General features: G+C 36.3%; 1 protein-coding gene across 2 annotated transcripts in view; it reads right to left on the bottom strand.

Moving 5' to 3' along the window:
• The window catches only part of top2b (DNA topoisomerase II beta), a 38743-nt gene extending 11669 nt beyond the window's left edge, over positions 1–27074 (bottom strand). Inside the window, exons 1-23 of one of the 2 annotated variants that reach the window (XM_058753501.1) lie at positions 26577–27074; positions 24652–24846; positions 24332–24422; positions 23634–23697; positions 22463–22608; positions 13906–14003; positions 13574–13786; positions 12553–12726; positions 12245–12346; positions 11996–12133; positions 11539–11677; positions 10278–10435; positions 8602–8727; positions 8377–8487; positions 8185–8290; positions 7986–8095; positions 7785–7877; positions 4462–4576; positions 4149–4270; positions 3753–3901; positions 2747–2978; positions 679–813; positions 384–584 (exon numbers count right to left, since the gene is read on the bottom strand). In XM_058753501.1, the coding sequence (XP_058609484.1) occupies positions 384–584; positions 679–813; positions 2747–2978; positions 3753–3901; positions 4149–4270; positions 4462–4576; positions 7785–7877; positions 7986–8095; positions 8185–8290; positions 8377–8487; positions 8602–8727; positions 10278–10435; positions 11539–11677; positions 11996–12133; positions 12245–12346; positions 12553–12726; positions 13574–13786; positions 13906–14003; positions 22463–22608; positions 23634–23697; positions 24332–24422; positions 24652–24846; positions 26577–26618 (3060 nt within the window). In that variant the 5' untranslated portion in view covers positions 26619–27074. The remainder of the gene's footprint in view (positions 1–383; positions 585–678; positions 814–2746; positions 2979–3752; positions 3902–4148; positions 4271–4461; positions 4577–7784; positions 7878–7985; positions 8096–8184; positions 8291–8376; positions 8488–8601; positions 8728–10277; positions 10436–11538; positions 11678–11995; positions 12134–12244; positions 12347–12552; positions 12727–13573; positions 13787–13905; positions 14004–22462; positions 22609–23633; positions 23698–24331; positions 24423–24651; positions 24847–26576) is intronic. The other variant, XM_058753502.1, reaches the window with a different exon arrangement.
• Between the last annotated feature and the right edge of the window lie 458 nt (positions 27075–27532).

Here is a 27532-nt window from a genome sequence, read left to right as displayed (position 1 = left end):
AGCAAGGAGATCATTAAAATAATCCATGTGACATCAGTGGTTCAACCATAATTTTACGAAGTATGCTGTAAACAACGTATGCTGTTCTGTGTCAACTGCGTCACGCAGATTACGTTGTTAACGGGTTTGGAACGACATGAGGATGAGTAATTAATGACAGAATTTTCATTTTTGGGTGAATTATACCTTTAAAAGGTACACTTTTGGCACTCTAGCGGTTGTTCTGTAGCCACAGCTACTTCGCTCTCTTCATGTATATGACACAGGTACTGGGCTACTCCGCAGCGGTTTATGTTTCCGCAGATTGTTTCTGGCCTAATTATGAATCGAGGTGTGAAATCGCAATAGCTTGATTTGGGAGCTTCAGGAGGGGAGGTTCGTACCATTGAGTTGCAGGTGAGGGGCGACTGCAGTTTGAAGACCTTGTGGAGACCGGCCGCCTCTGCTTGTGCAAGCTTCTCCTCTGTCATGCGCACCACAAACTTCACTGTGGTGTCGGTGTGGTATTCCTTATAGTCGCTGATCAGAGGAGGAGTTTTATCTGTTCCTTGGAGCATGGGCTCCAGAACCGACTCCTTATACGCCTGGAAGAGAAAAAAGATGGCATTTCTGGCATCACCAGCGTTCCAGTAAAGAGATCCAGCTTTATAAAATCAAGACTTCTACATTTGTTCTTACCTGAGTCCAGGTGCGAACAGGAAGTTCAATAATTTCAATGGTATTTTTGTCCAGGACAGACACTTCTCCGCTGACCAAATATTGGTTCTGTCCCAGCTCATGAATGGCACCTTTGAAGTTCTTGTAGTTGGGCAGCTAACAAAAACATGAAGAGATGCAGAGAATGAGTGATGTGCTCTGATTCTGAGTTTGATGATCCCTCCATCCATCCAAAGATATGGTATCTGATGTTTCCATAAGCACTAGTGGCAGCTGTTTATATCACTGCTAGATAAGTCTCAAGAAACAAACATGCTAAAAATGGAAAACACTGGCTGTTTAACGTTTTAACTTGCTTTAGTTTTACTATCATAACAACATGGACAGAATGGCACTTGCACCTGTCTGCTGCAGAGACATTTCAAAAATTGGGTAAACCTTTATTTTGCGAAATCAGAAGTCAGCGGTACCCAAAACTTCAATAAAAGAGCGGTTTCCTCAGTCTCTGGGTCTCAAGAGGGGGAGAGTTGCGAGCTGTGCATCACGGTTTGCTTCCCTCCTCCTCTCTCGCCAGCGGGCAGCAGTGGGTTGCCCAAGAGCACCCCTCCTGCCCATTCGTGGAAGTTCAGGGGCATCCGGTTCACTTCAGTCAAGGCCGTCGATGCCCCTGTCTTGCGTGCGGAAATCACAGTCATGCTGGCAAAGGATGCGATAGAGCCGGTCCCTCCAGTCGATATGAGGTCAGGGTTTTACAGCCCTTACTTCATTGTGCCCAAGAAAAGCGGTGGGTTACGACCGATCTTGGATCTGCGAGTTTTGAACCATGCACTTCACAAACTGCCGTTCAAGATGTTGATGCAGAAACGCATTTTCCGGTGCATCCGTCCCCAAGACTGGTTTGCAGCGATCGACCTGAAGGACGCGTACTTTCATGTCTCGAGGGTCGGGTATATCAGTACAAGGTCATGCCCTTCGGGCTGTCCCTGTCGCCTCGTGTCTTCACCAAAGTACTAGAGGCAGCCCTTGTTCCCTTGAGAGAACGGGGGGTGCACATCCTCAACTATCTCGACGACTAGATCATACTCGTACTCGCGATCAGTTGTGTGCACACAGGGACCTGGTGCTCAGACACCTCAACCGGGAAAAGAGCGAACTCATGCCAACGCAGAGGATCTCTTTTCTCGGCATGAAGTTGGATTCTGTACCACCGCTGAGCTGCCCGGCTCAGCTCCTCAGCGAAAACATGAATTAATGCGGTGCACATGCTGCCTCTTATACCTGCGCTGCGGGGTGTGGCAGCCAGATGCGAAATACCGCATGCCAATGTCCACTGGCTTGTTTAGTTACACTCGAAGTGGATTGGGCTCTCCTAATTCGTCGGTCAGCGACGTGACGTCTCTGTTCCCTCCTTCAGGGAACGAGGGTTACATACGGAACAGAGACGTTCTTAACCATCTTCAAGAATCAGCTAAAAACACATCTCTTCCATCTTTATTTGACCCTTTAACTCCAGGACTCTCTATTCTAATTCTATTCTTAAAAACAAAAACAAAAAATAAATTTGCACTCTATTCATTTACAAACTGCTTGTTTCCTTAAAAAAAAAAAAAACCTAACGCTTTTCTATTTTATATCCTTTTATATTCTATCTAAAAGCAAAAATGGCCTCTAACACTAGCTTGCTCTATTCTTTTTCAATTCTATCAGTTTTCTTTTTATTTATTATATAATTTAAAAAACACTAGCATTACATTAACGAACACTAGCTTCTCTATTCTTTTTGTATTCTATCTATCTGTTTTCTTTTTATTTATTATATAATTTAAAAAATAAACCTTGCTACGGTACTGTGTTAAGCTAACTGAGACTTATTAACAAGAATAACTTACATCTGAACAGTTAAAATAACAAAAAGCAATGGACACCTTAAGCCTTGCACATTCAAGTTAAAAATTCGAAAACAAGTATCCGGAAATAAGGTGGATACCAACATTAAAGTTTCTGCAGATATCATGGTATAAAAAGGTTTTTCCGTCACATGCCTAGTAAACATGCAGTGGTCAGGACAAGAGCAAGGATGAGGTCTTACCATGGGAAGAGGGTCCTGGTGATTGAGCATACGGTTAATGTTGTTGACGATTTCTCGCGTGTCATAGTTGGGGATCTTGCAGGCCCAACCAGTCCCGATACCCTCAGCTCCGTTCACCAGTACCATGGGAATTATGGGTATGTACCACTCTGGCTCCACCTTCTGGTTGTCATCATACAGAAACTTCAGCAGGCTGGAGTCCACAGCAGGAAACAGCAGTTTGGCCAAGGGACTGTAAGAAAAGATAAAAACTGATTTCTTTAGATAAAGACATTGTTATTATGCAAAATATAGTTACTAGGATTAATGTCAAACTATGTGATGAATGAAATTAAACAGTATGTATTAAAAGCATTAGGGCTGCCAAAACTAATCAATAAAATAAATCGATAATGAACATAATTGACAACGAATGGAGACAATGCATCTGAAAACATAGCGGAGTGAGCTGCAGAAGGACTGAAGATGTCATAAAAATTATAATGCTTCATATTACGCAATTTAAACAAAAGAATATAGTTTGACACGGCTTGCCCTGCAAGATGCTTTGACATATAAATGTGCTTTTTAAAGTGTATGAGACTCAACACATAACATTTAACAGCCTGATCTAGATGTTATAATGTCACACGACTATTTCCAGTTTGCAAAAAGGCTCATCGTGACAGTGAGCAAGTCTTCTTGAAACACACCAGCGCAACAGAATAAGAGCACAGTAATTATGACTAAAATACACATTTTGCTATAATTTATCTTGTTAGACGTTAAATATAATGTGACGAGCAGAGTGGGGCTGAGAGCTGTTAACTTTTACTTTAAAACGGTAAAAAAATCATGATTTGATTTTTTGGTTTAGAATGTAATGTCTATATTTTAACCTTTTTTTGCACATAATGTATAGAATAGCCTACACAGGTACATGCAATGTTTTTGTTTTCATAACCTTCAAACTGCACATTGTTTGGAGGTATGGCACCAGTATATGTCAAAACAATTAAAACCTTACCTAAGCATAGTGAAGATGTAACGAGGGCTGGCAGCATCTTTGCCGCCGTTGATACGGGTACCAAACTGACCGAGAGGCTGAAGGATGTTAACATTGTTGCTGCCCACAAAGTTCTGGGCCAAATTTACGATAGTCATCATCAGGGCTTGCTGCAGAAAAGATAACATTTCTTGTCATAAATCTTTGATTCTGTTCAATTTCATATATATATATTTTTTTTTTTTTCAATAAATGAGTTTTATTATAATTGAAAATTTTCAAATAAATAAATCGAATCATGGTTTTGTTAATCATTTCTTGTTAATCAATGCATCAAGAAAACCACTGTAAATCGCTACATCAGTAAGGACCAAGAATAAATAAAAGCAGCAAGGCAAAGAAACGTTTGCTACAAACTTCGCCGTGATGGTATGCAGACATCTCAGCCACGGATCCAGCCAGCTGGGCCACCTTGACTTCCCTTTTATCATTCCTCTTCATACAGGTGAACAACACCTTCCTCGCACCCGGCTTCAGACCTGCATACAGCAGATGAAAGCAGACATTAAGTACAGATGTCCAGTTAAAATACAGATAAGCAGTCAATGTACATCAATATCACTTCAGTCATACATAATCAGGACAGCAAAAAAAAAAAATCACTCAAGGTAAGAAGAGAAACCCAGTTCAACATGTTTTAACATGTAAAAACATAACTAAAGATACACACCATCAACAAGCGATGGGATTGAACGCTCATTGTCAGAATTGGAGAAGAGGATGAGTTCTTTATTGATGAAGTCATTGTAGGACAGGTGTCGTGTTGATGTGCCATATAGGAATTGCTGTGATGAGACAACAAAGACGTGCACAATGAATGATCAGACAATCATTAATTTCCTAAAAGTAGCCACTCATACTCGACAGTAAGAAGAATAAGAAAAATAAATAAATAAAAGTTCAGTTTAAAGGAAATACAGGTTGGTTAAGACAAACTGTGAATGTTGGTCTTGCCAAGTTTAAAAGAACCTCAAACAGTCTTGACACTTGAGTTAATTTCTGTGATTAACATTTGTTATTTTACACATTGAAAATAATTAATGCAATTAATGCAACATCCATTTTTCAGTTTTCTGAAATAACAATGCTAATATCTTTTAAGAGCAGTGATGGACATCTTCAGTACTGAAAGGTCACTGTCCAGCAGATTTTCCTGAAAATTTACATTTAGTCATTCAGCAGACGCTTTTATCCAAAGCGACTTACAAATGAGGACAATACAAGCAATTAAACCAACAAAAGAGCAATGATATGTAAGTGCTGTGACAAGTCTTTGTTAGTCTAATGCAATACACATAGCAATTAATTAAATTAATTGATTACATTTTGTTTTGTGAGGAAAAATAACAGAGCCCAATTTTAAGTTCATTATGGTGAAATTGAACATTCTGGCCGTGATTGTAAAGAATGATAAATGCATGTTGATTTCACGTAGTAATATGTCTTCAATAATATAATAATAAAATATGCCTATTTTCCGATGTTTCTCTTTCTTTTTGGCATTATTGCATTTCATGATGGTAAGTTTAATTTCCTTAAATATAACAAAGAGTTGTTTTTAAACTTGTAGTCAAGCTATGTATTTGACCTATATCATGTATGACTAAAATCAGGGATTAAAAACTATTTCTGAGCAAAAACGGTAAGGTATTTTTTCTTTTTGGTAGGCTAATATAGTTCGGAGGTCTCTTTTGGCCCGTTTATAACCAAATTAAAATAACTGCTTCATTTATTTAGAAGCAGCAATAAATTTAATTTAATTTTTGTATTTCCATTTTTATATAGCCTATATATTTTTTTATTAGGGGACACTACTATTGGGACACTTAATTTCTAGCGATTATCGTCGATTTGATTGCACAGATACTATTTAAACTAAACTGAGCTAAACAATGACATCTCTGAATTCAATAATGAAATGCCTTTAACTGAAAATTGAGTGTTTAATCTTATCATTATACATTACTGACACTCTATCCTCCAATTTGATACTGTTAAGTGCTTTGACACAATCTGTATTGTTAAAAGTGCTATATAAATAAAGGTGACTTGACTTGACTAATCAAATACAAGCCCCACAATATATTGGGCTGCCAACACTGTAACTCTGAACGCGTGCATGTTGAGGGGCGAGCTGAGATATAGCACTAAATATGTCTTCATCCATTTGCAACAATTTTATAGTTTTGTTGCAAATGAATTAAAAATGTATAGTGCTATATCTCAGCTTAATTAAATATAATTATACTGTATACACTGTTTCAAAAAATCTTTAAAAATAGGGCACTATGCGCGCTGCATAAATAGGCTGTGAAATTTGCGTGCAACTGTTTGTGGTTTTTCATTATTATACACTCTGTTTAAATAAATATTCAGAAACATGTGCAGTGCTACTATTTATCTTTTTTCTGTTTAAGTTTTATTAAACTGCAGATCAAAATAGAATTGGCCTATACCCTAAATAAGGATAAATGATGTGAATGCATCTCCAAAATAATCGCATACACAGATGCACGTTGCCATTATAGTAGTCAGCGCCGAACAACAGGCAAATAAAATATAGACTGAGGTTACAAAAGTGATTCAGTCAAGATCAGTGAGAGATCTTATTTTCTTTTGTTCTTTGATTAACATTAACAGGCAGCAGCTGATGTCAATGCACGGATTCAGTACAGTACTTTCTCAACGCTTTACGTTTACTTAAGACATAACCGATAGTATTTATGGGATATTTTGATATAATTCTCTCTGTATTTGTCCATTCGAATGTGTAAGAATGAGAAAGAGAGCTCAGTCTTAGGGGTGGGGCAATAAATCGATGTGCCGCTTTATCACGATATTTCCGGCCGCGAGACGTTATCGATACTCTGGCACCAAGTATCAATATTTTTTTTAAACATACAAAATATCTAAATTCATACCTATACTGTGGCTGTTTACCACTTTGGCTTACCGGAGCGGCAGTAACGTTACCTCCAGACTTCTTGTGGTGGCGCTTCCCAGTTTGCGAATGGTCAGATGAACGTAAATTGTAATTCACAGTGAAGAAGAAATACGAGCGTAATGGCAGACACAGCAAATCAGAGATGCACCAGCGTCTTATGTTTATGGAGATGAGAACTAAAAACTGCCCCGGAACAGCTGTCAGTTTGGACTATAGGCACCGATCATGTTATTATTGCAGAGCGCATATTTTCGTCCATGAGTAGCCTGACCTCTCAGCTAAGATCGCAGGTGGATTTCCCTCATAATATGAGTGAGAGAGAGCACTCTCTCTTTAGATATTACAAGTGCGTGTTATGCAGTGTGGGCACTGACTGGCAGAAACATAAATCTGCACCTATGGCATGGAAAACGAAACAAAACCTTATCAGAGCCGTAATGCGTAATCCGTAATGGTATACAAAGAAATGTGTAAGCTTTTAATAAGTCCAATAATAAAATGATTAATTTACTTAACATGTTAAATTTGGCTTTGTGTGTGTGTGCATAGCATAGAATAATAATAATAATTTGTTACATTTATATAGCGCTTTTCTAGACACTCAAAGCACTTTACATGAACGGGGGAATCAACAGCGCATGAGTTTAAAAGTGAGTTATATTTCGTCTTCTTGCAGTTGAATCTTTTAAAATCACATTAAATGCGAATACAGAAATCAAGAAACAAAATCGAAATTTAACTTTATAACAAGTAATTCGATTCCTGACCTTAAACATCTGATTTCCAAAACTGGAATAGCTTTTCAATTCAAAACCATCCTACTATAAAAATTATAAGACCTGTACGGTAACTATGGGGCTATGTAAAATATTTTGGCAACTTACTAGGTTTATCATTTGTCTTTTTATTTCTGATAATGTCGATAATCGTCTGTTACCTGACTGTCCGACGACGGCGACGAGACATTGTCGATATACAATAATATCATCATATCGCCCAGCCCTATAAGAAACATTTCTCTTTCATTTCTGTGTATTTGTGAGCTGTACCTCAGGCAGCCCATGCATCCTCCTCTGCCGTCTGTCCTCCATAAAGTTAGTCAGCCACTCTTTCCTGTCATCTGTTTTCTTCTTACTGAAGGCCTGAGCAGAGTTCACACACAATGTTACCCAATATGTCAAAGTAATATCTGAATAAAAGTAATGTTGCACCAAACGTAGTACAAAAAAGACCAGTAGTGACCAACTAACCAGTGTGATGGCTGCGTCATCTTCAGTGCCATTGTACTTGAACATAATTCGATGTCTCTCCATGTCAGCAAAATATTCCTTTGCTTCTTTGCTTGTACTGGTACCCAAACCTGACAAATATGCAGTAAGCATATAGTCATGAATGCTGCTTGTTTTTAGATGGAAACTGTTTCAAATAAGTAGTAAGCAGAAAACGAACCTTTGTAGTACTTTATGTGCCACGTTTTGTAGTTTTCTGTGTGCTTCTTCCATTCTTCAAATTCTGGGATGCTGTAGAATGATAATTCCTGTTTATTCTTGCTGGCCTAAAGAGAACATTTTAGAAACAAGTATAAGAACCTGCAGCAGCACTGATGAATTAAACATTTTCTTTATTGGATGATTATCATACCTTTACGATGGGTGTGATGAACTCCTCCAGAAAGGTGTGCTTGAGCAGAGATGGCCAGTTGTGATGGAAGAAGTTAATGAGAAGACCCTTGATGTGAGAGCCATCTTGATCCTGATAGTACATAACAGAAATGATGCATACAGGTATAGGGAACATCTCTGCATACTTAATGGATAGAAAAGACAAAATAGTCAGATGAAGACAAACTAAAGCACATAATCACACCTGATCGGTCATGATCATAATCTTTCCGTAGCGTAAGCTCTTCAGGGAGTCTGGGTCATCGTAGCTCTTCTTGTACTGGAGACCCACAATTTTAATGATGTTGTTGATTTCTGCGTTCTCCATGATCTACAATCGAAACGAGGTCAACATCCAGTTAAAAAAATAATCATTTTATACTATTTGTATTCTCAAAAAGCAATTTCTAACTAATTAAATATTTTTGGTACAGTGGGATGAAAAAACTTTTTTTATTTTCTTTTTTATTAAATATCAAAGTATAAACAGTATTGTCCCATTCTAGAGAGTTTCAAATAATGTTACGCACACACAGAAGTTCTGCACATGCAATGGGTAAAACAGTGCCGCACTTGTTCAGAACATGCACGCTGAACCGAAAGGATTTCACGATGAGGCATTTTAAAATCTTGTCAATATTCATCCTCTGCTCTTAATTTTTTTTCTTTCTTTTTTCCTTCTTCTTTATTTAAATACGTTTAACATCACTGCACAATAAAAACATACAGTAACATTCAGACACACAAAACACATAAATGCCAGTTTTGCAATTTACATAATTGATACATAAATTAAAGCAGTGTTTCTCAACCTTCGCGGCATCCTTTGGAAATTTTAACAAATTTGTGGCACCCTACAAAATTAATTTTGTCACAATACTTGAATTTCTAACCTCGAAAAGTATAGATATTCGGTACAGCAAGGAAGAACTGCAGAATATACTGTCATACAGATATTTTTAATATTATTACATTTTTTGTCCATCAATGATGGCAATCAGTAGGCTAATTTCTAATAAGAGACTAATTTATATGACAGATTTTAATGTAGACTTTTATTCATATGTAAACATTGTTTAATTGTTTATAACTAGCTATCTCACAAATTTTTGCTCACTCAGTGTATTTCTGATTTTACAGTGGGGTAATTTTGTTGTAGTAGCACAAGATAGCTTGATTTCAAACTTTGAATTGAATACAAAATGACAAGTAAGCAGTCAGTAATAAAATAAGAACAAATAAACAAATTACTAATGATAGCACAAATAATTAGCCTAATAACTTGCTTTTTAGTTTTTCAGGTAGGTCTAACAGTAGGGCTTTTAAAAGATTTAGATTTTTTTGTTGTTTTTTACCAATTATCCAAATAATGTTTAGTCCTAGAAAGCTATTATTATCAGAACATGTGAGCATAACATAGCAGTTAGCAGATCAATGAACGAGAGGGCAGCATTACCAAAGTTGCCCATATAGGCTACCGCATCATGTTACAGCACACTAGGGCTGTTGCAAACAGAAACAATACTGTACTATGAACGGAGTGGAGCGCATATGCATAGAGCGGGATATGTCACGTCACACCACGTGAAAGTGAAACGTAAGCGGTGAACTAATTTTCGACAGCCGGAATTTTGGTGCATCTCTAATTATTGGCAACATCAGAAATGTATATTAAATAATAGAGGCTTTTTTGAACATTTTAGCAATTTAAAAATCTTTAAAAAAATATCTTTTCACCACAGACGGCACCCCGGTTGAGAAACACTGGATTAAAGGATATAAAATCCTGCCTTCAACAGATTTTTCTAAATACCTAATATTATCTTCACACACACAAAAAAAGTTAGACATTGATCACTCTTCCAATCCAAAAAAGCACACCTGTTTGTGTGTGGCCTCCCTCACGTTGAGGATCTTTCCTCTGAGTGGAAACACTCCATATCGATCCCTCCCGATCACTCCTAAACCGGACACAGCCAGGGACTTGGCTGAGTCTCCCTCAGTCAGGATCAGAGTGCACTCTGAGGAGTGCTTCCCCCCTACACGACAGACAGACAGTTACTCAAGGATCAATCAAGCTTTTCAAACAGCTTTTTCATATTTACAGTAAAAATTCATCTGCCAAACACAGAAGCTGCGATATATAAATTTATATATAAATACCAAATGAAGATTTTTTTCACATTAATGTAAAAGACATGAATGTTTTCACACCGACACAAATGTTTGGCAGATTTTCGCATGCGAGTTGCTTGTGAGACCAAGAAGGCTACTCAAAGGATGTGGTACATATAATACGCCATTTGCTTATCAAGATGCTAATTTATTTGTATTTTTTCTTTTTTAATAATATTCTTATGTTGGTCTCAGTATTTAATTGGCTATGAGCTGATATTTGCTATGGCTGTTGCAACTTTCCATTTTTGACACTCGCTTGTCACAGAAAGAAAGTCAAACAGTCTCATTTTTTTCACTCAGCTTGGTGTGAACAAGTCTAAAAGGCATAATTTTCTTTATGCAAGGTATTATTTTTTCTTCTGATTTTTTTTTTTTTTTTGATCAAACATTTTAGTTTGAGGTGGACATTTCTTGCCTGCTTCCACAAAATTTAACCAAACATTCAAATAACACTGCCAAACATTAAGATAATTTGAATAAAATCATTGCATTAGTCGATTAATCAAATAAATAATCATCAGATAATTCAAGTATCCAAAAAAAAATTAAAAAACATTAGTTAAACTATAAAGGAGGAAAGAGATTGCATCCAAAAGTGGAAGTACCTTAATTCTCTTTTAACATTTACTGCAGTTTTTGGTGCTGTTGTAAAAAGCTGAAAATCCAAACTTGTAAACTTTTTACAAGTTTAAGTTTTTACAGCATGAGAATTCTTTTGCCCATACGTTTCAAGCTTCGTTTTATTGTGTGCCTTATGAAAATAAATAACTTCATAAAATATACTGAGATGTATACCGTATATTGCTATTCAGTCTAAAACAAAATACAGATATGATTTTTATATATATCATATTATATCATTTTATATATATCATATTATATCACCCACCCACCCTAATGAGCAGACCATGATCTTTGAGATCTGCTGATAGCTGTGACAGTGGTTTATCTGTCATGGACTTACCAGCATCATTGGCGTCATCTAGTTTGGGAATCCCTTTAATCTTGCTGTGTTTGACAGAGGAGCATTTCTTGTTTAGCTGCGTCTGGGCCTTAAACTTCACCCAGTTCAGAATGCTCTCCACAATACCACAGTTTGTAGCCTACGATAGGACAAATCAATCAGACATCATCACAACTTAACACATATTAAAGTCAGCATTAAATCAGAACTGACATAATTATTATTTATTTGACTTGTTTTCTCATTCACAATTCACTGGTCACAGCTTCAGTTTCATGTTGACTTCAAAGCATGCAATTATTTTTGTTATGTCTATAAAGCCAGAAGCTCTTAATGATGAGAGGAACTCTAAATTAAAATGTAACGCATTAAGAGTAAAGTTTTACTGTTACAATAAGTGCTACATTTAATGTAAGATATGTGTCAGTATCATGATAGGAGATCATCACACACTTACAGCTCTGACGAATTTCTCAGAGAGAACACATTTGGAGCCAAAGCTTTTGGTCTGCAGAGTCATGTTCTCCTTGGTCTGGGAATCAAAGGTGGGGTTCTCGATCAGGGCATTCACAAATACCCACACATGGTTTTTAACCTGAAATTAAAACAAGATTCTCTTAGATCCGTTAAGAGACCAAAGAACCAAATATTCAAGTGTCTGGACAGATATTTTATCATATCAGTGTGTTGGACTGTGAATATACACCTGGAATGGTTTCACAGTGACGCCAGCTTTGTTCTTCTTCTTGACCACTTCAATCAGTTTTGACACTATTTGGTCCACAACATAGTCAACATGTCTTCCTCCCTAAGATATCACACAGCTCATGAGTATCACATGACTTCAAAAGAAGCATCTTAACACCAGAGCAGTAATCAGCAGGGCATGCAATTTGATCGTTTTTATGGTTTAGTGTTTAGTGGTACAACCCTCTAAAAGTTACACCTTTAAATTCAACCCCTTTAAAGCACCACTGCCATCCCCAATTTGATGAGTAACAGTGTTTAAGAGACCTTGGTGGTGGCAATGCTGTTGACGAAGCTGATTTGCTGGAAGCCCTTCTCACTCATGGTGAGACACACTTCCCAGCGATCATTCACCATCTCATTCACCACCTTCAGAGCAACGCCCGTCTCGTCCAGTTTATCCTTCACATACAGATCCACATAACTGCGGAAACCATTCACCTGCAGCACGAGACACAAACACAGATGTTCATGAGGGAGACAGCTGTCTAAAAACGTTTCTATGTCTGTTAGATTTAAAGGGGTCATGACGTGAGAAACCAAATTTCCCTTTGATGCAGAAGAGGTCTTTCTATGCTTAATGCATCCTGCAAGTTTCATAACTTAAATGTCCTCATCATCAATAAAAAAGCATTTATGTGATAACCCTCAGAAAACAAATGGAGTGAAAGAACGTTCGCTTTGACGCGTTTGGTTTAATTGGGTTTGGTTTATGCTTGCGTATTTACGTTTATATTAACGTTCGCGTCTTTGTACAGACATCAGAAGGATCCCAGGGTAAGGAACAAGTGGATAGTTTATTTTCAATGGCATCCCAGATCATGTCAGAGGATTGATCGGAGGATTTTGTAAACGAGGCACAGTGTCATGGAGAGTTCACAAAGAAACATTTGTTGAAAGATGAAGCTAGATCTAGCTTCAACCGTAAGTAAATGATTTCATATTGCTTTGTCTGGAAATTACCTTTTTATTTTGATTATGTTGTCAAAACACTCAAAACATGCAATAGCGAGGGGGTTCTGATACTGTTTCTTATGCAATGACGTTAGCCAATCATAACAGTGGCCAATTACTGAGAAGCCTTAAAGGACCCGCCCCTTAAAACAGGTCGTTTTAGAGAGAGGGTCAGAATGAGGGTTGAAAATAATAATTTTTCCACATATTTATTTGTGCAAAAAACTTTATTAACATTATAAGTAAACCTCAAGGAACATATTAATTAAATAAAATCCATCTCATGACCCCTTTAAAGAAGAATTTTTTCATATGGAAATGAGAGGTGACTTACAGGTAGCTTCTTTCCGTTGAGCATGACTTTAACTCCCCTACAAGAGCCGGCCACATCATACGCCCTGCGTGTGAGCAGAGCCACAATGTCCTTGTCCAGTTTCTCCATCTTGAATTTGGCCAGATCAGGCTGGAACGTGACACATGTGAAGTCTTCACCATCAAAGTACTTGATCTTCGCCTCACTGGTCTTTCCCATGTTGTCCTGCCATGTCTTTGGAAGAATTGGGATGAGAAAAACTTTAAGTAAATGTGTAAGACATCAAGATAGCTGCTGTTTTATGAAAAACCAACACAGATTTCCTATATTACAAATTCAAAAAATGGCTGTACCTGTTTGAAGCTCCGTTTGTACTCCTTGCAGGCCGTCTCCACTGTAAACTTTGTGCTGAATATGTTACACAGTTTTGCACCATATCCATTCCTGCCGCCTGAAGAACACCAGATTGATGAGTTAAATTCATTTGAATACTACAGTTGAACAAACAGCACAAATGTATCTAAACTGCATACTATCTAAGGCTGCATGATTATAACCAAATCATAACTGTTGATTATTTCTCTTGACAGAGCTGGGTAGTAACTGATTACATGTAATCTGGATTACGTAATCAGATTCCAAAAATTAAGTACTTGTAATCAGAGTAAGTAACATTTTAAAATACTCGTAATCGGACTACAGTTACTTTTTTATGGATTACATATTATTCACACAATATCAATAAATTATTCATAAATCATTGATTCTCCCTAATTTCTCTTTTTTTCATCTTTTAAATTTTCCTTTCTAAAATAGCCTACCGATTATATACATATTATATATATATATATAGTCCAGTTTTGTGGACATTCACACAAAGATCAGTCATTAGTCGGGTGGCAACTGCATTTGACCACTGGATTTACAAAAATCATTTCAGGTTTAAGAAGGGTTTCAACATTGCATCAACTACTGATGAACAAATTCATTTTTATTAGAATTATTACTCTGTAGGTTGTTTAACCATGTATTATTAATTATAACTAATTAAAATGCACATATTCACGTTATTTCTTAGTTACATGTAATGCAGGCATTCCAAAACTTTTGTCATCTAAACCTTATTCACCAAATATATTTGCTTTAAGTACCCCTTAGATTTTAAAATAAATATTTCAATAATTAAGTAACACATTTGCATGCTCACAGTTTCTTTGATGTTGATTAATGATCACATTGCATGCAGGTAAATAAAAATATTTCACCTTTTTTTAGTAAGTGTTTTATTTAAAACAAAGACTATAGAAATGCAAAGACAGTTCTCTCCTATATTTATGAATGGGAGAAACTGCAACACGGAATATGGAGGAATAGTCCCACCTTCTAAATAAGAGCCAAATTTCCCATAGAAACATGACTAGACCAGTCAATGCACATGCGCAGTTATAAGCACGTTATGACTGCGCATTGCCTGGTCTAGCCTGAAATATAAGCTTTTTAAACGCTATTTGAGCATAAGAAACAACATTCATGGGGCAATTAATTTCAGATTTTTGTTGCTGATTTGACATATGTCATTTAATTGTGAGTTTAGCCTTTGAGATTTCAGGATTCCTCCATTCATTAAGATCGGACTTGTACGAGCTGCCCGGAGGCGTTGCAAATATGGCCGCTGAGTGAAGAGACTTTCCTCGAAAGGGAGTTCAAATAAAAAAAGAAAAGAAAAAAAAGGAAAAAGAACGTTTATTTTAAAATGATTTATTTTCATTAAAACATTTTTATGATTGAATTAATTGTCAGCTTTTCATTAAACTCGCAACCCATCTGCAGTTCCTTTACAAACACTAGTTTGGGGAAACCTTGATGTAATACAATGTTTAATGCACTTCATGTTGTAAATTACAATGAATGGAACAAGTTTTCTTACTCTTTGCATTTTTTACATCATTATGGTACAAGATAATGCTATTTAAATCAATGTGATAAACGAGTTAAATCAAAAGTAATCTAAAAGTAATCTGATTATATTACCTAAAATGTGTAATGTAACGGATTATGTTACTGACTACAATTTTTGTCATGTAATCTGGAATCAGTAATGGATTACAATTTGTAAGTGATCTACCCAGCTCTGAACAAAATTGAATAAAAGGCAATTAATAAAATGCATTTGCAAGAAGCAACTGTGTGTCATACTCTTTATGCAGCTACAACATTCAAAACGTTATTGCAGTTGAACACATAAAAGTATTAAGACAGTCCCTAAACATTCAACTACAAATTCCTCTTAAAACATGAAAGATAAAAGCTGTTATTTAAACTGTGAATAAATTATACACAGAAAGTGAGCAGCACGGTAATATTACAACACGTTTACTCTGTTATAATCACTTAAGTTCACTCACTGCAAGTTTACAGTTTCACATGATTGTTTGAGACCACATACACTCTCACAAACAATCCTGTTATAATCAATACACTATATAATCAATAAACAATATCAGTGTAATCTACACTGTAGAATAAATATCTTATTGACACTGTCAACAGCTTGTGAATGCAGAGCTAGCAAAATCAAAACATTTACATTTAGTCAATTAATATAGGCTTTTTTCAAAGCGACTTACAAATGAGAACAATTGAAGCAATCAAAACCAACAAAAGAGCAATAATATGCAAGTGCTATGACAAGTCTCAGTTAGCCTAACGCAGTACATGTAGGAAGGTGTTTATATTTATATTTATACTACTTGAATGCTTGAATCTGATTGGCTGACTAACATTCTAAGGTGTGCAATTATTTTCAGGGAAACGCACGGCGAACGTAGTTCCAGGCAGGTCTTGACCGCATTACATGACCATATCACTTCGCCAAATTATTTGAGTTATTTCAAAGGTCCTTACAGCAAAAGAACCAAAACCCACAACGACACTGGCCAAACAAATAAATATAGTAAACAAAAGGATAAAAATGACAGATCATGTCCATGTTTTATTATGTACGGAAAGCACATACTCTATCTATCTATATACATATATATATATATATATATATATATATATAAGTGATGTCAAATGATTAATCGCAATTAATCTCATCCAAAATAAAAGTTTTTGTGTACATAATATATGTATGTGTACTGTGTTTATTTATGATGTATATATAAATACACACACATTCAGTATATACACTACCGGTCAAAAGTTTTAGAACAGTAAGATTTTTTTAAAGAAAAGAAGTTTTTAAAGAAGTCTCTTCTGCTCACCAAGATCATTTATTTGATCCGAAATACAGAAAAAACAGTAAAATGTTGAAATATTTTTACTATTTAAAATAACTGTTTTCTATTATTTGATATTTGAATATATTTTAAAATGTAATTTATTTCAAAGCTGAATTTTTAGCATCATTACTCCAGTCACATGATCCTTCGGAAATCATTCTAATATTCTGATTTGCTGCTTCTTATTATTTATTTAGTAGAACTTTTTCAGGTTTCTCAGATGAATAGAAAGTACAGAAGAACAGCATTTATCTGATATAGAAATCTTTTGTGATATTATAAATGTCTTTATCATCACTTTTGATCAATTTAAAGCATCCTTGCTAAATAAAAGTATTAATTTCTATCATTTCTTTACCAAAAAAATAAATAAAAAATGATACTGACTCCAAGCTTTTGAATGGTATAGTGTATAATGCTACAAAAGCTTTTTATATCAGATAAATGCTGATCATTGGATCTTTCTATTCATCAGAGAAACCTGAAAAAATTCTACTAAATAAATAATAATAATAAATGTTTTTTGAGCAGCAAATCAGAATATTAGAATGATTTCCAAAGGATCATGTGACTGGAGTAGTGATGCTAAAAATTCCGCTTTGAAATCACAGGAATAAATTACATTTTAAAATATATTCAAAAAGAAAACAGTTATTTTAAATAGTAAAAATATTTCAATGTTTTTTCTGTACTTCGGATCAAATAAATGCATGCTTGGTGAGCAGAAGAGACTTCTTTAAAAAACATTAAAAATCGTACTTTTCTAAAACTTTTGGCCGGTAGTGTATTTTGAAAATATATACATGTTTATACATTTATATTATTATATTTTATATTATATATAAATATATTTAATATATAACATAACATATTTTTCTTAAATATATACATGCATTTGTATGTTAAAGGAACACTCCACCTTTTTTTGGAAATAGGCTCATTCTCCAACTCGAGTTAATAAGTTGAGATTCAGCCGATCTCCGGGTCTGGCGATAGCACTTTTAGCATAAATCATTGAATCCGATTAGACCAGTAGTATTCTATTTAAAACTTGACTCTTCTGTAGTTCTATCATGTATTAAGACCGGCAGAAAATGAAAAGTTGCAATTTTCTAGGCCAATATGATTAGGAATCCCATTCCGGCATAGTAATCAAGGAAGTTTGCTGCCGTAACATGGCCGCAGCAGGCGCAGTGATATGCCACGGCAAGCACCACTCACATTTTCTTCATGAAATGTACATATCTATTTCCACATGCGCTGCGTGATATCACTGCGCCTGCCATGTTACAGCAGCAAACTTCCTTGATTATTACGCCAGAATGGGAGTATAATTCCTAATCATATCAGAAAATATCGAAACTCTTTGGTCATTTTTGAATGCGATGCTACTGGTCTAATCGGATTCAATTATCTATGCTAAGCTATGCTAAAAGTGCTATCGCCAAACCCGGAGATCGGCTGAATAGATTCCAAAATGGTAAAACTCAACTTATTAACTCTGGGGGAGTTGGAGAATGAGCCTATTTCCAAAAAAAGTGGAGTGTTCCTTTAAGTTATGTTTCTACACAGTACAATTTTTATTTGTCAACTACCCATATATAGGCCTATATAATAAATAAAAAGAAAGTAAGTAGATAGAATAGGGAAAGAATAGGGAATGCTAGTGTTAGAGGGTTAGAGAAATCAAGCAGAAAATGTGAGAGAAAAAGCAGAGCGCAAGTGTTAGAGGGCTTTTCTTCCTGCTTCCTGCTCATCTTCCTAATGTTGTATAAAGCAAATCTACAGGACTGGCCAGTTTTAGCAATGTGGTCTGAGAAATTCAGCTGATCATCAACTAGATGGTGAAATTGTGATGAAACGATGGGTTAGCTGAAACCACAAGCAGTTCTGTCTTGGCAAAGTTGAGTTGAAGGTGATGGTCCTTCATCCAGCAAGAAATGTCTGTTAGGCAAGCTGAGATGTGAGCTGCTAGGATAGAATGAGAGGTAGAGTTAAGTGTCATCAGCATGGCAGTGATATGAAAAGCCATGTTTCTGAACGACAGAGCCTAGTGATGCCATGTAGACAGAGAAGAGAAGTAGTCCAAGAACTGAGCCCTGAGGCACACCAGTAAGCTAGATATCGTGACTTGGACACCTCACCTCTCCAAGAAAACCCTGAAGGACCTATTTGAGAGGTAAGACTCAAACCATTGAAGTGCGGTTCCTGAGAAATAGGGTTGGCAGGAGGATCTGGTGGTTAACCGTGTCAAAAGCAGTGGACAGATCCAGCAAGATAAGTATAGAAGATTTGGAAACCGCTCTTGTCGGTCTTAGGGCTTAAACAACCGAGAGCAAGGCAGTCTCAGTTGAATGTCCACTTCTGAAACCAGACTGGTTGCTGTCGAGGAAGTCTAGTTCTCTGAAAGAGCTGGGTTAAGAGTGGGTTTCTTAAGTAATGGGGTTATACGAGCCTGTCTAAATGATAAGGGAAAAACACCAGTGTGAACGGATGTGTTGATGTGAGTGAGTGCTAGTACAATGGCAGGAGAAATGGCTTGAAGGAGATGAGATGGAATAGGATCAAGCGGGCCGGTAGTAAGATGACTGGAAAGGTTGAGTTTAGAGACTTCTGCCTTAGAGATTGGAGAGAAGGATGTGAATGAGTGTATGTTTGCTGGTAAGATATGTGGCAGAAGGGGTGGTCTGGAAGACAGGGGGCAGACAGTTTCTAAATAAGATGTAAGAGTGGAGCAGAAAGCATCAGTAGCACTGTTAGCATCAAGAGATGATAACTGTTTAGGGGGAGGAAGCGAAGATGAAACCATACCAGATAGCCGGGAGGGTGAGAGTGAGCGGAGGTTACGTCGAAAGATGACATGTGGAGGGGTATGTGTTGTGTCAGGAACCATGTTGAGGTTAAGAGTGAGGAGGAAGTGATCCGAGGTGTGCAGTGGAGTAACCAGCACATGATCAGAGGAGCAGTGTCGTGTGTAAATAAGGTCCAGTTGGTTGCCTGAATTGTGAGTAGCCAGAGTTAACACTCTCTTGAGATCAAAAGAGGCAAGCAGAGTGTAGAAGTCTGCAGCCTGAGGTTTATCTAGGTGGATGCTGAAGTCTCCAAGCATAACTATGGGAGTAACATCCTCAGGAAAATTTGAGAGCAACACATCTAATTCTTCCAAGAAGTTACCTTGTTGTCCCGGGGGTCGATAAACAACTACAAAATGGATTTTAAGAGGATGGGTAATAGTAACTGAATGTGATTCAAGGTACTTTAGATATCCAGAGATGGTGAAGGATTAAATTTCCAATCATTAGAGATAAGCAGACCAGTACCACAACCTCTTCCAGTCAGATGGGGAGTGTGGGAAAATTTGAAATTATTGGAGAGTGCTGCAGGTGTAACAGTGTCCTCTGGTTTGATCCAGGTCTCTGTCAGGGCCATGAGGTGTAGCCTTGAATGACTAGTAATAGATGTAATGAAATCTGCTTTGTTTTCTGCAGACTGGCAATTCCAGAGACCAATAGAAAAGTATTAGCAGACATAGGCAAAGTGCTTAGGTTGTTAGGATTGCGCTGCCAACAGTGTGTGGTTTGCAAGTGGTATTAATAGTAGGAATTTGAGAACAGATAGTAAAAATCTTTCATTAAAATCTGAAACCAAAGTGAAACAAGTTGTAGGAAAGAGGATGAATAAAGGTGATACTTATGTCCCTTGTCTGTGTCCTTGCTCGGTGGAGTCGCACAGGTAGAGTTGTTGGTCTTTACACTCTTCGGGCTTCACACGAGGGCTGCCGTGATATACTAACCTTATTTATAGCCGTCTGACAAAACGAATTGTATTTAGCTGAACACACTTTACTGTTTATCACAACAAAGGGCTAAGCAAGCGCATGACACTGACAAGGTGCACGATAAAGCACGAGACCAAATGCTGCTTCAGCACGTCTCAACACTGTAAACAAAACAAGCATTTCCAAGCGATGCCAACTGTGCTGAAATCTGAGACAAGAAATAAATACACTTACACGCTGCATTTAACTTCCGCTGAATTCCACTGAAAATTGATTGAAAACAGTCAGTGACCTTGCGCTGAAAAACTTTAAAAGTAACTAAGTCAAGTTTAATCACGTTTCCCTAAAAAGATCACCTCGTTCTGCAGTTTGAAAGGACTATGGGACACGAGCAGGACAGAGCCCATCTCTTGTCTCATAACTTCCAAGTTTTCTCCAAATATTAACAAGCAACTTTTTGTAAAATAAAATAAAGACATTTATATTGGATGTTGCATTGCCGGGGAAAGTGAAAATGAATTAACAGTACATGTGAAATGTGCTGTACTATGGAGCCCCACACATGATGTGCAAAAAACAGATAATATTATAATAACAATTTTCTCTTACAACTAGTTAATTTGTGGCCACATTTCATTCATTCTTCACCTTGTTAAATTAAAATTGAAGAACGAATTTGTACAATGTGGCCATGATTTAACTAAAATGAGAATAAATTAATTTGTGACCTTGATATTTTTCACTTTTCCCCTGCATGTCATGCTCAGGGCTCCATACAAATAAACTTGACTGGCTTAACTTGTCCTACAAGCACAAACATACTAAACGTGAATGGCAAAATAACCAACCCTGTGACGTCACAGGTTACAGTACTGCAAGATGTCGTGTTTGTTATATAACTATTGATTAGAGTGGAAATCCACTTACTAAATGATGAATTTAGCTGACTGGCTGCTTCAGATCCACTTTTTTATCACTTTGAGTGGATTTCTTCAGCATCGGTGGACAGGTAGGGTAAAAATATAACTTTTTGCTTCATCACAGGTAGGAGTGTCTAACTCTGCAGTAAACTTTTTTTGACCTTCTAACACTAGCTTTCTCTGTTCTTTTTCTATTCTATCTACATGTTTTCTTTTTATTTATTATAAAAAAAAAAAAACACCTTGCTACCAGTACTGCATTAGTCTAACCGAGACTTGTCATAGCACTTGCATCTCTTGCTCTTTTGTTGGTTTTGATTGCTTCTGTTGTCCTCATTTGTACGTCGCTTTGGATAAAAGCATCTGCTAAATGACTAAATGTAAATGTAAAATGTAAATACTCATGCATCATCTGAAACAGCATAGATCAAAGCAGGGGTTCTCAACTCTGGCCAAAATATATCAAAAATATAAATATAAAAATATTAAAAACTTTACGATTTACGATGCTGATGACCATTGAAATGCGTCATCAGTTTTGTGAAAAGGGTCCATTTTGTACTGACTCATGTTGACAAATAGGTCATAGTGCATTTTTCTGTCTCAATATGTTGTCTGCACAGCGTGAGCCACAACTGCAAAAATCAAGATTTAACAAGGCTTAAAATGCCAATGTAAGGCATAAACACCGATATATTTTTCTATATTTTTGGTTCGCTAGCACACCAATACTACACACATTTTCTTAACTATGAAAGGCAGAAATCGTGATCGCATAAAATACTGCTTGCCCGTTCTGTGACTTAGACAACAAGTTCAATAAGTTATGAGCAAAACACTACCAACAAAAACTAACTCCATCAAAGAGAACTTTCTGAAGATGCACCATTGCATAATTACAGTATTTAATTATGCGGGCATGCATTACCTGTGACTTTCTTCTCATTGTCATCATAGTTGCTAGAGGTGAGGAGATGTCCAAAGATCAGCGCAGGCACGAACATCTTCTCATCTTTGTGTTCTACCACAGGAATTCCCTTCCCATTATTCCACACAGCGATGGTGTTGGACTCTCTATTAGAACAGAGAGGACAGGTTAGGACATTACAACCCAAAGAGAAAGAAGATACAAGAAGAAGTAAAAAAAATTTAATGAAGTATAATAACTACAAAATACAGCTAACACAATAAAAACATGATAACATAATAAAAAACATGATTGTTGAAGAGTTATCTGCTTTTGCAAACAAACTCTTCAAATATATATATATATATATATATATATGCCATACTGTTTTTATTATAAATGAAGTACTATTACTAAAGATTAATAAAAGTATTGGTTTTACCATTTTTATTCAATTTCTGTATTATTATTAAATTATTATTCTGATTATTCAATATCTTGATTGAATGCTACTGTTAAATAGACCTACTGTACCTGAAAAGCTTAAAGTGCTGTAGATTTCATTATTTTTTCTTATATTGTATTTGTCCTGTTTGTTGTTTGCATCTTTGTCCTTATTTTTAACAACAAAGATAAAAATTAACAAAAACAACTATATTTTGAAATACATTGTTATTATGAAATAAAATTACTCTAATGATTTTTGTCATATCGCTGACCTCAACAGTACACTACAAACACACTATAATCAAAGAATTGGAGAATAAAAAGCATGGTGGTGCATCGTTTTATAATCAAATTGTTACCCTCTGAATTGGAATTGAATCGTGAGGCAAGTGAAGATGAAATTTACTAAATGAAATTTAAAAAAAATGATTTCTCTAATGTTTCTGTGAGGGTTATGTTGGGTTAGGGATAGAAAATATAATTAGCTCAGTACGAAAAACATTACACCCATGGAGAGTCCCTGTAAACAACAAATGAAAGCATGTGTGTGTGTGTGTGTGTGTGTGTGAAGTGAATGTGAAATGAGCAGCCATGGGTGTTTATTAGATCATTACACCCACTGCACGCTCTCTCAACAATCAACTTCTTGCCACTGCAGTACTGTCAGCACCAACATTTATTTGATAAAGAGCATTTAGAGTCGTTACTCAGCAGATGTGAATGAGATTTTTAAAGCAGCACTCACGGGTCAATGGTGATTTTGATGGTGGTCATGTTCTTGTCTCTCTGTTTGTTATCAGCTGCATTTACTGATGGGACAGAAAATCCAATGTTAGAGCAAGAAATATCACAGATATTTATTATCCAGATATCATTTTTTGAAAATATCAGATTTACCTATAAAACTACCATTATAACAAGCGATGACATCTACATTTTTAGTGCTAGTGATTTTGGTGTCATCGCTTGTTATGATAGTAGTTTTACGTAACTCTTCTATTAAAAATAAAACTGCATTTATCAGCAATAAAATTCATAATTCTCTCAAATGTTTATACATGACTACAGCAAACACAGCAATTTTCCACAAAATGAATAGTAAAAAGAGATATTATGGTAACACTTTACATTATAGGGAACACTTACACTATTCACTAAAAACTATTTGCTTATTAGCATGCATATTACTAGCATATTGGCTGTTTATTAATACTTATAAAGCACATATTGAAGTCTGCATGACCATGTTCTAGATGCCTTAACCCTACCTAATGCCTAAAAAAAACTTCTGCAACAACTACCATACTTACTATCAATAAGCAGCAAATTAGGTGTTTATTGAAGAAAAACTCACAATGTACAATGAAATGAAATAAATTACTAAGCAATTACGATTGACAAAGTATGTCAAAGTCACTGAAAGGAACATAACAGTATTCTTACCAAGGATCTCGTCAAAGATTTTATATAATCCAGGGACGAACGTGATCTCCCTCAAGTTCATTCCGATTTCTTCATCAAAAACCCACATTTGCTACAAAACATACAATCACTTGAGTGTTATGTAAAGAAATGAAAAGCACAGAAACTGTGAGGCTTTTAAGAAGTCAGAAATCAGTCAGTTTACAACATTTACTTCAACACTGACTCTACTACAGTTAGCAAAATGATTTTCACATTAAAATGTTGGATTCACAATTTCCTAAATGTCAGTGTAAATTTCAGATCTCTAATCTCAATCCTGCTCAAAGCTTCTCTCTCACCTGAGTGACGGGCTCCACTGAGCCGATGTAGGTGTCTGGACGGAGGAGGATGTGCTCGAGTTGCGTCTTCTTCTGGTAGATCCTCTCCACTGACATCTTCTTTGAGCTTTCTTTCTTGACCGCCTCACTCTTCCCTGCATCTCCCCGGCCGTTCACTTCCTCTTTTTTCGCACCATTGTTCTTGTCAAAGAGGGTCTGTTGTTAGATACATCCATACATGCAACTTTGTTAAACTTGTCTGCGGCTATCAAATCAACTTTTTGCTTCCTTTAATGTTGTAATTATTTTACAGACAAAGAGAGTGACCGAAATATTTGATGAATCATCCAGATGTCGTGCATTTACAGCTGCATTACAACCGTTCTGAGTATATGATGTGCAAAATGGATACTCTCTGTAAATCCTGTAAGTGTGTCTGTATAATTGATGCCTTTTTTCGCATGAATCTATTATACACCCCATACCAAAACTTAACAACTACTTCAATGATAACATAATAATAATAATTGATGCAAAAGTCCTAATTAATAGTTAGTTAATGGTGAGAATTAAAATAAAGCGTGACCAAAAAAGCATTAGAGACAGTGGGTGAATTACCTTGACTTTTGAGATTTTTTAAAGCATTTTCCTCGTATTATTTCTGAACATATAATATGTATAAGACAAGTTTGTACAAGTTGTAGGTTGCAGTTCATGCATCTTTTCTGCAGAGATATTTAACAAATGATTTGTTTACATTATGTTGACAACTTCATGTGTGGTGCACTTGGAATAGAATTTTCTTTAAATAGAGGGTTAATAAAGAAAAAGTTACTTGAATCATGTTTTTTGCCAGAAAAAGTTTTAGAATGTTTATCATATGTTAATGTAAAAAATCTTGTGTAATATAACTTGTGTTTGCTGGTTTTTATTGTATTTGTTATACTTGTATTTATTTTTTTTAACTGTTTTTGCCATGAAAATTGCCTAAGATGCTGACATGGCATTAAATAAATATTTACTACTACTTGAATCATGTTGTAGTTACATTTTCAAGTTGACTAGTTAAAAATTGTAAAAAATCAAGAATCGTTCACACGTTCTGGAAAAATCAAGATTTTTTTTTTTTTGCCAAATCGCCCAGCCCTAGTTATTTCCTAGATTACACTGAATTAATTTGTGAGAAATTCCAGTGACTTTCCAGTGCAATGGCCTCAAATGGCAGCACACACTAGATGCACTCCTTTATTGAGTTATAATAAACTATAAGCATTATAGCTTTTTGATGATGGCCAGGGCTGTAATCTTATTAAAAATATTATCTTCACAAAGGCAGAAAAACAAACAAGTGAAACTAGCAAATCCAATACCTAATGTGTAACAAAGCATTAGTGCTGGTCTGGGATCAGTTCTCATAATTAACATGTCTCTCCCTATGGGCTGCTCTTTTGTTGTGGCTTTGAGGGGTTTTAAATACAGATCAAACTCAAATAAACCCTTCCACCCTGTCCCAGTTTAAGCATCTTGGGCTTTTGGCTGTAATAAAGCAATGGTCTGTGTCCATAAAACATCAAATCTGTAAATTTGACTCTAACAAAGAGGAAAAAGTTGAAATCAGTGGAAAGACTCGTTCACAGCTGATGAGAATCAACACAAAAGAACTTTCCTCCACATCACCACGAAGAGCGTCAAAAAGCATCATTTTAATACACAAAATGAAGATTAACGTGCAGTATTAAAAACAGATGCTATATATTGTGCACTGAATGAATAATAGGGAGATGAGGATGAGTCTCTGCGAGCTCATTCATGTTGAGCTAAATGAATCTTGCAGCCAGAAGGCTAAAGCACATGTATGCGGACACAAAACGGTTATAATACCTAATATGCGATATCTTTGCGTAATAATACATGAATTACTACGTTAGTAATCATATACGACTTACCACCCAGGTTAAGCCCCCGCTTCCCGCTGCACCGTTAGACATTTTCTATTGTGTGAGCCCAGAAAAACAATCAGGAACTGTCCATATGTGATCTGCAAACGCCTCAAACGCCGGGCACCATCCGGGCAGGGTTCCTGTGGTTTCTGTTTCTTTTGTTTGTTTACTGCTGTAATGGAGGTAAGTTTCTGGGGGCTCGTCTCATGGAGGAAGTGTGTCCGCTTCTACGCGACTGTTCCTCGGCTATTGTTAAAATCGACCACCGGCGCCTGATCAAGGCCTAGAGCTTTAACTCAAGAGTTGTAACTAGAACCTAAATATTGAAAGCTGTTAAAAGGTGCGTAATTACATGCTAATAAAATCTAAATAAGTTAACAAATAATTAAAACATATAAACTTATTTTTTCGTGTGCTGAGTAGGAATATCGCCACATAAAAACGATTTTCATTCAATAACAAACAGCCGCGGCGTCTGTCCGGCTACACCATCCGCATGGCGACACGCCCCCATAGCTCCATCCGACCAACCAGATACCCCCATAGCTCCACCCGACCAATCAGATACCCCCATATCTCCACCTGACCAATCAGATGCCTCAGAATCTGAGGTGCCGGCATTTCAACCAATAGCACAACGGTCGGAGTCGTGCAGCGTCACGCACTTAGGTAGAAAAGACTTGTAGGTTTGCCACAATTTTCACTTTCTGTATGTAAAAAATATGAACTTTAAATATACACCACAAATGTCGCGGTAACATTGATAATGTAGCCCCTTTAAAACAGTTACCAGCTATAAAAATCTTTTAAACTGGATTTAACAAACATTCCAAATAGTACCAATCTACCTACTACTATTTACACTGTTAAACTAATCAATACCATAGTACGTAATAAGCCTGAAACCTTAAACATAGGTCAACACTGTCAAAGGAGACATATGTGACCCTGGAGCACAATTG

This window comes from Onychostoma macrolepis, chromosome 19 (assembly GCF_012432095.1).
Source record: "Onychostoma macrolepis isolate SWU-2019 chromosome 19, ASM1243209v1, whole genome shotgun sequence".
Lineage (NCBI taxonomy): Eukaryota > Metazoa > Chordata > Actinopteri > Cypriniformes > Cyprinidae > Onychostoma > Onychostoma macrolepis.
This window is presented reverse-complemented; position numbering and strand designations above follow the sequence as displayed.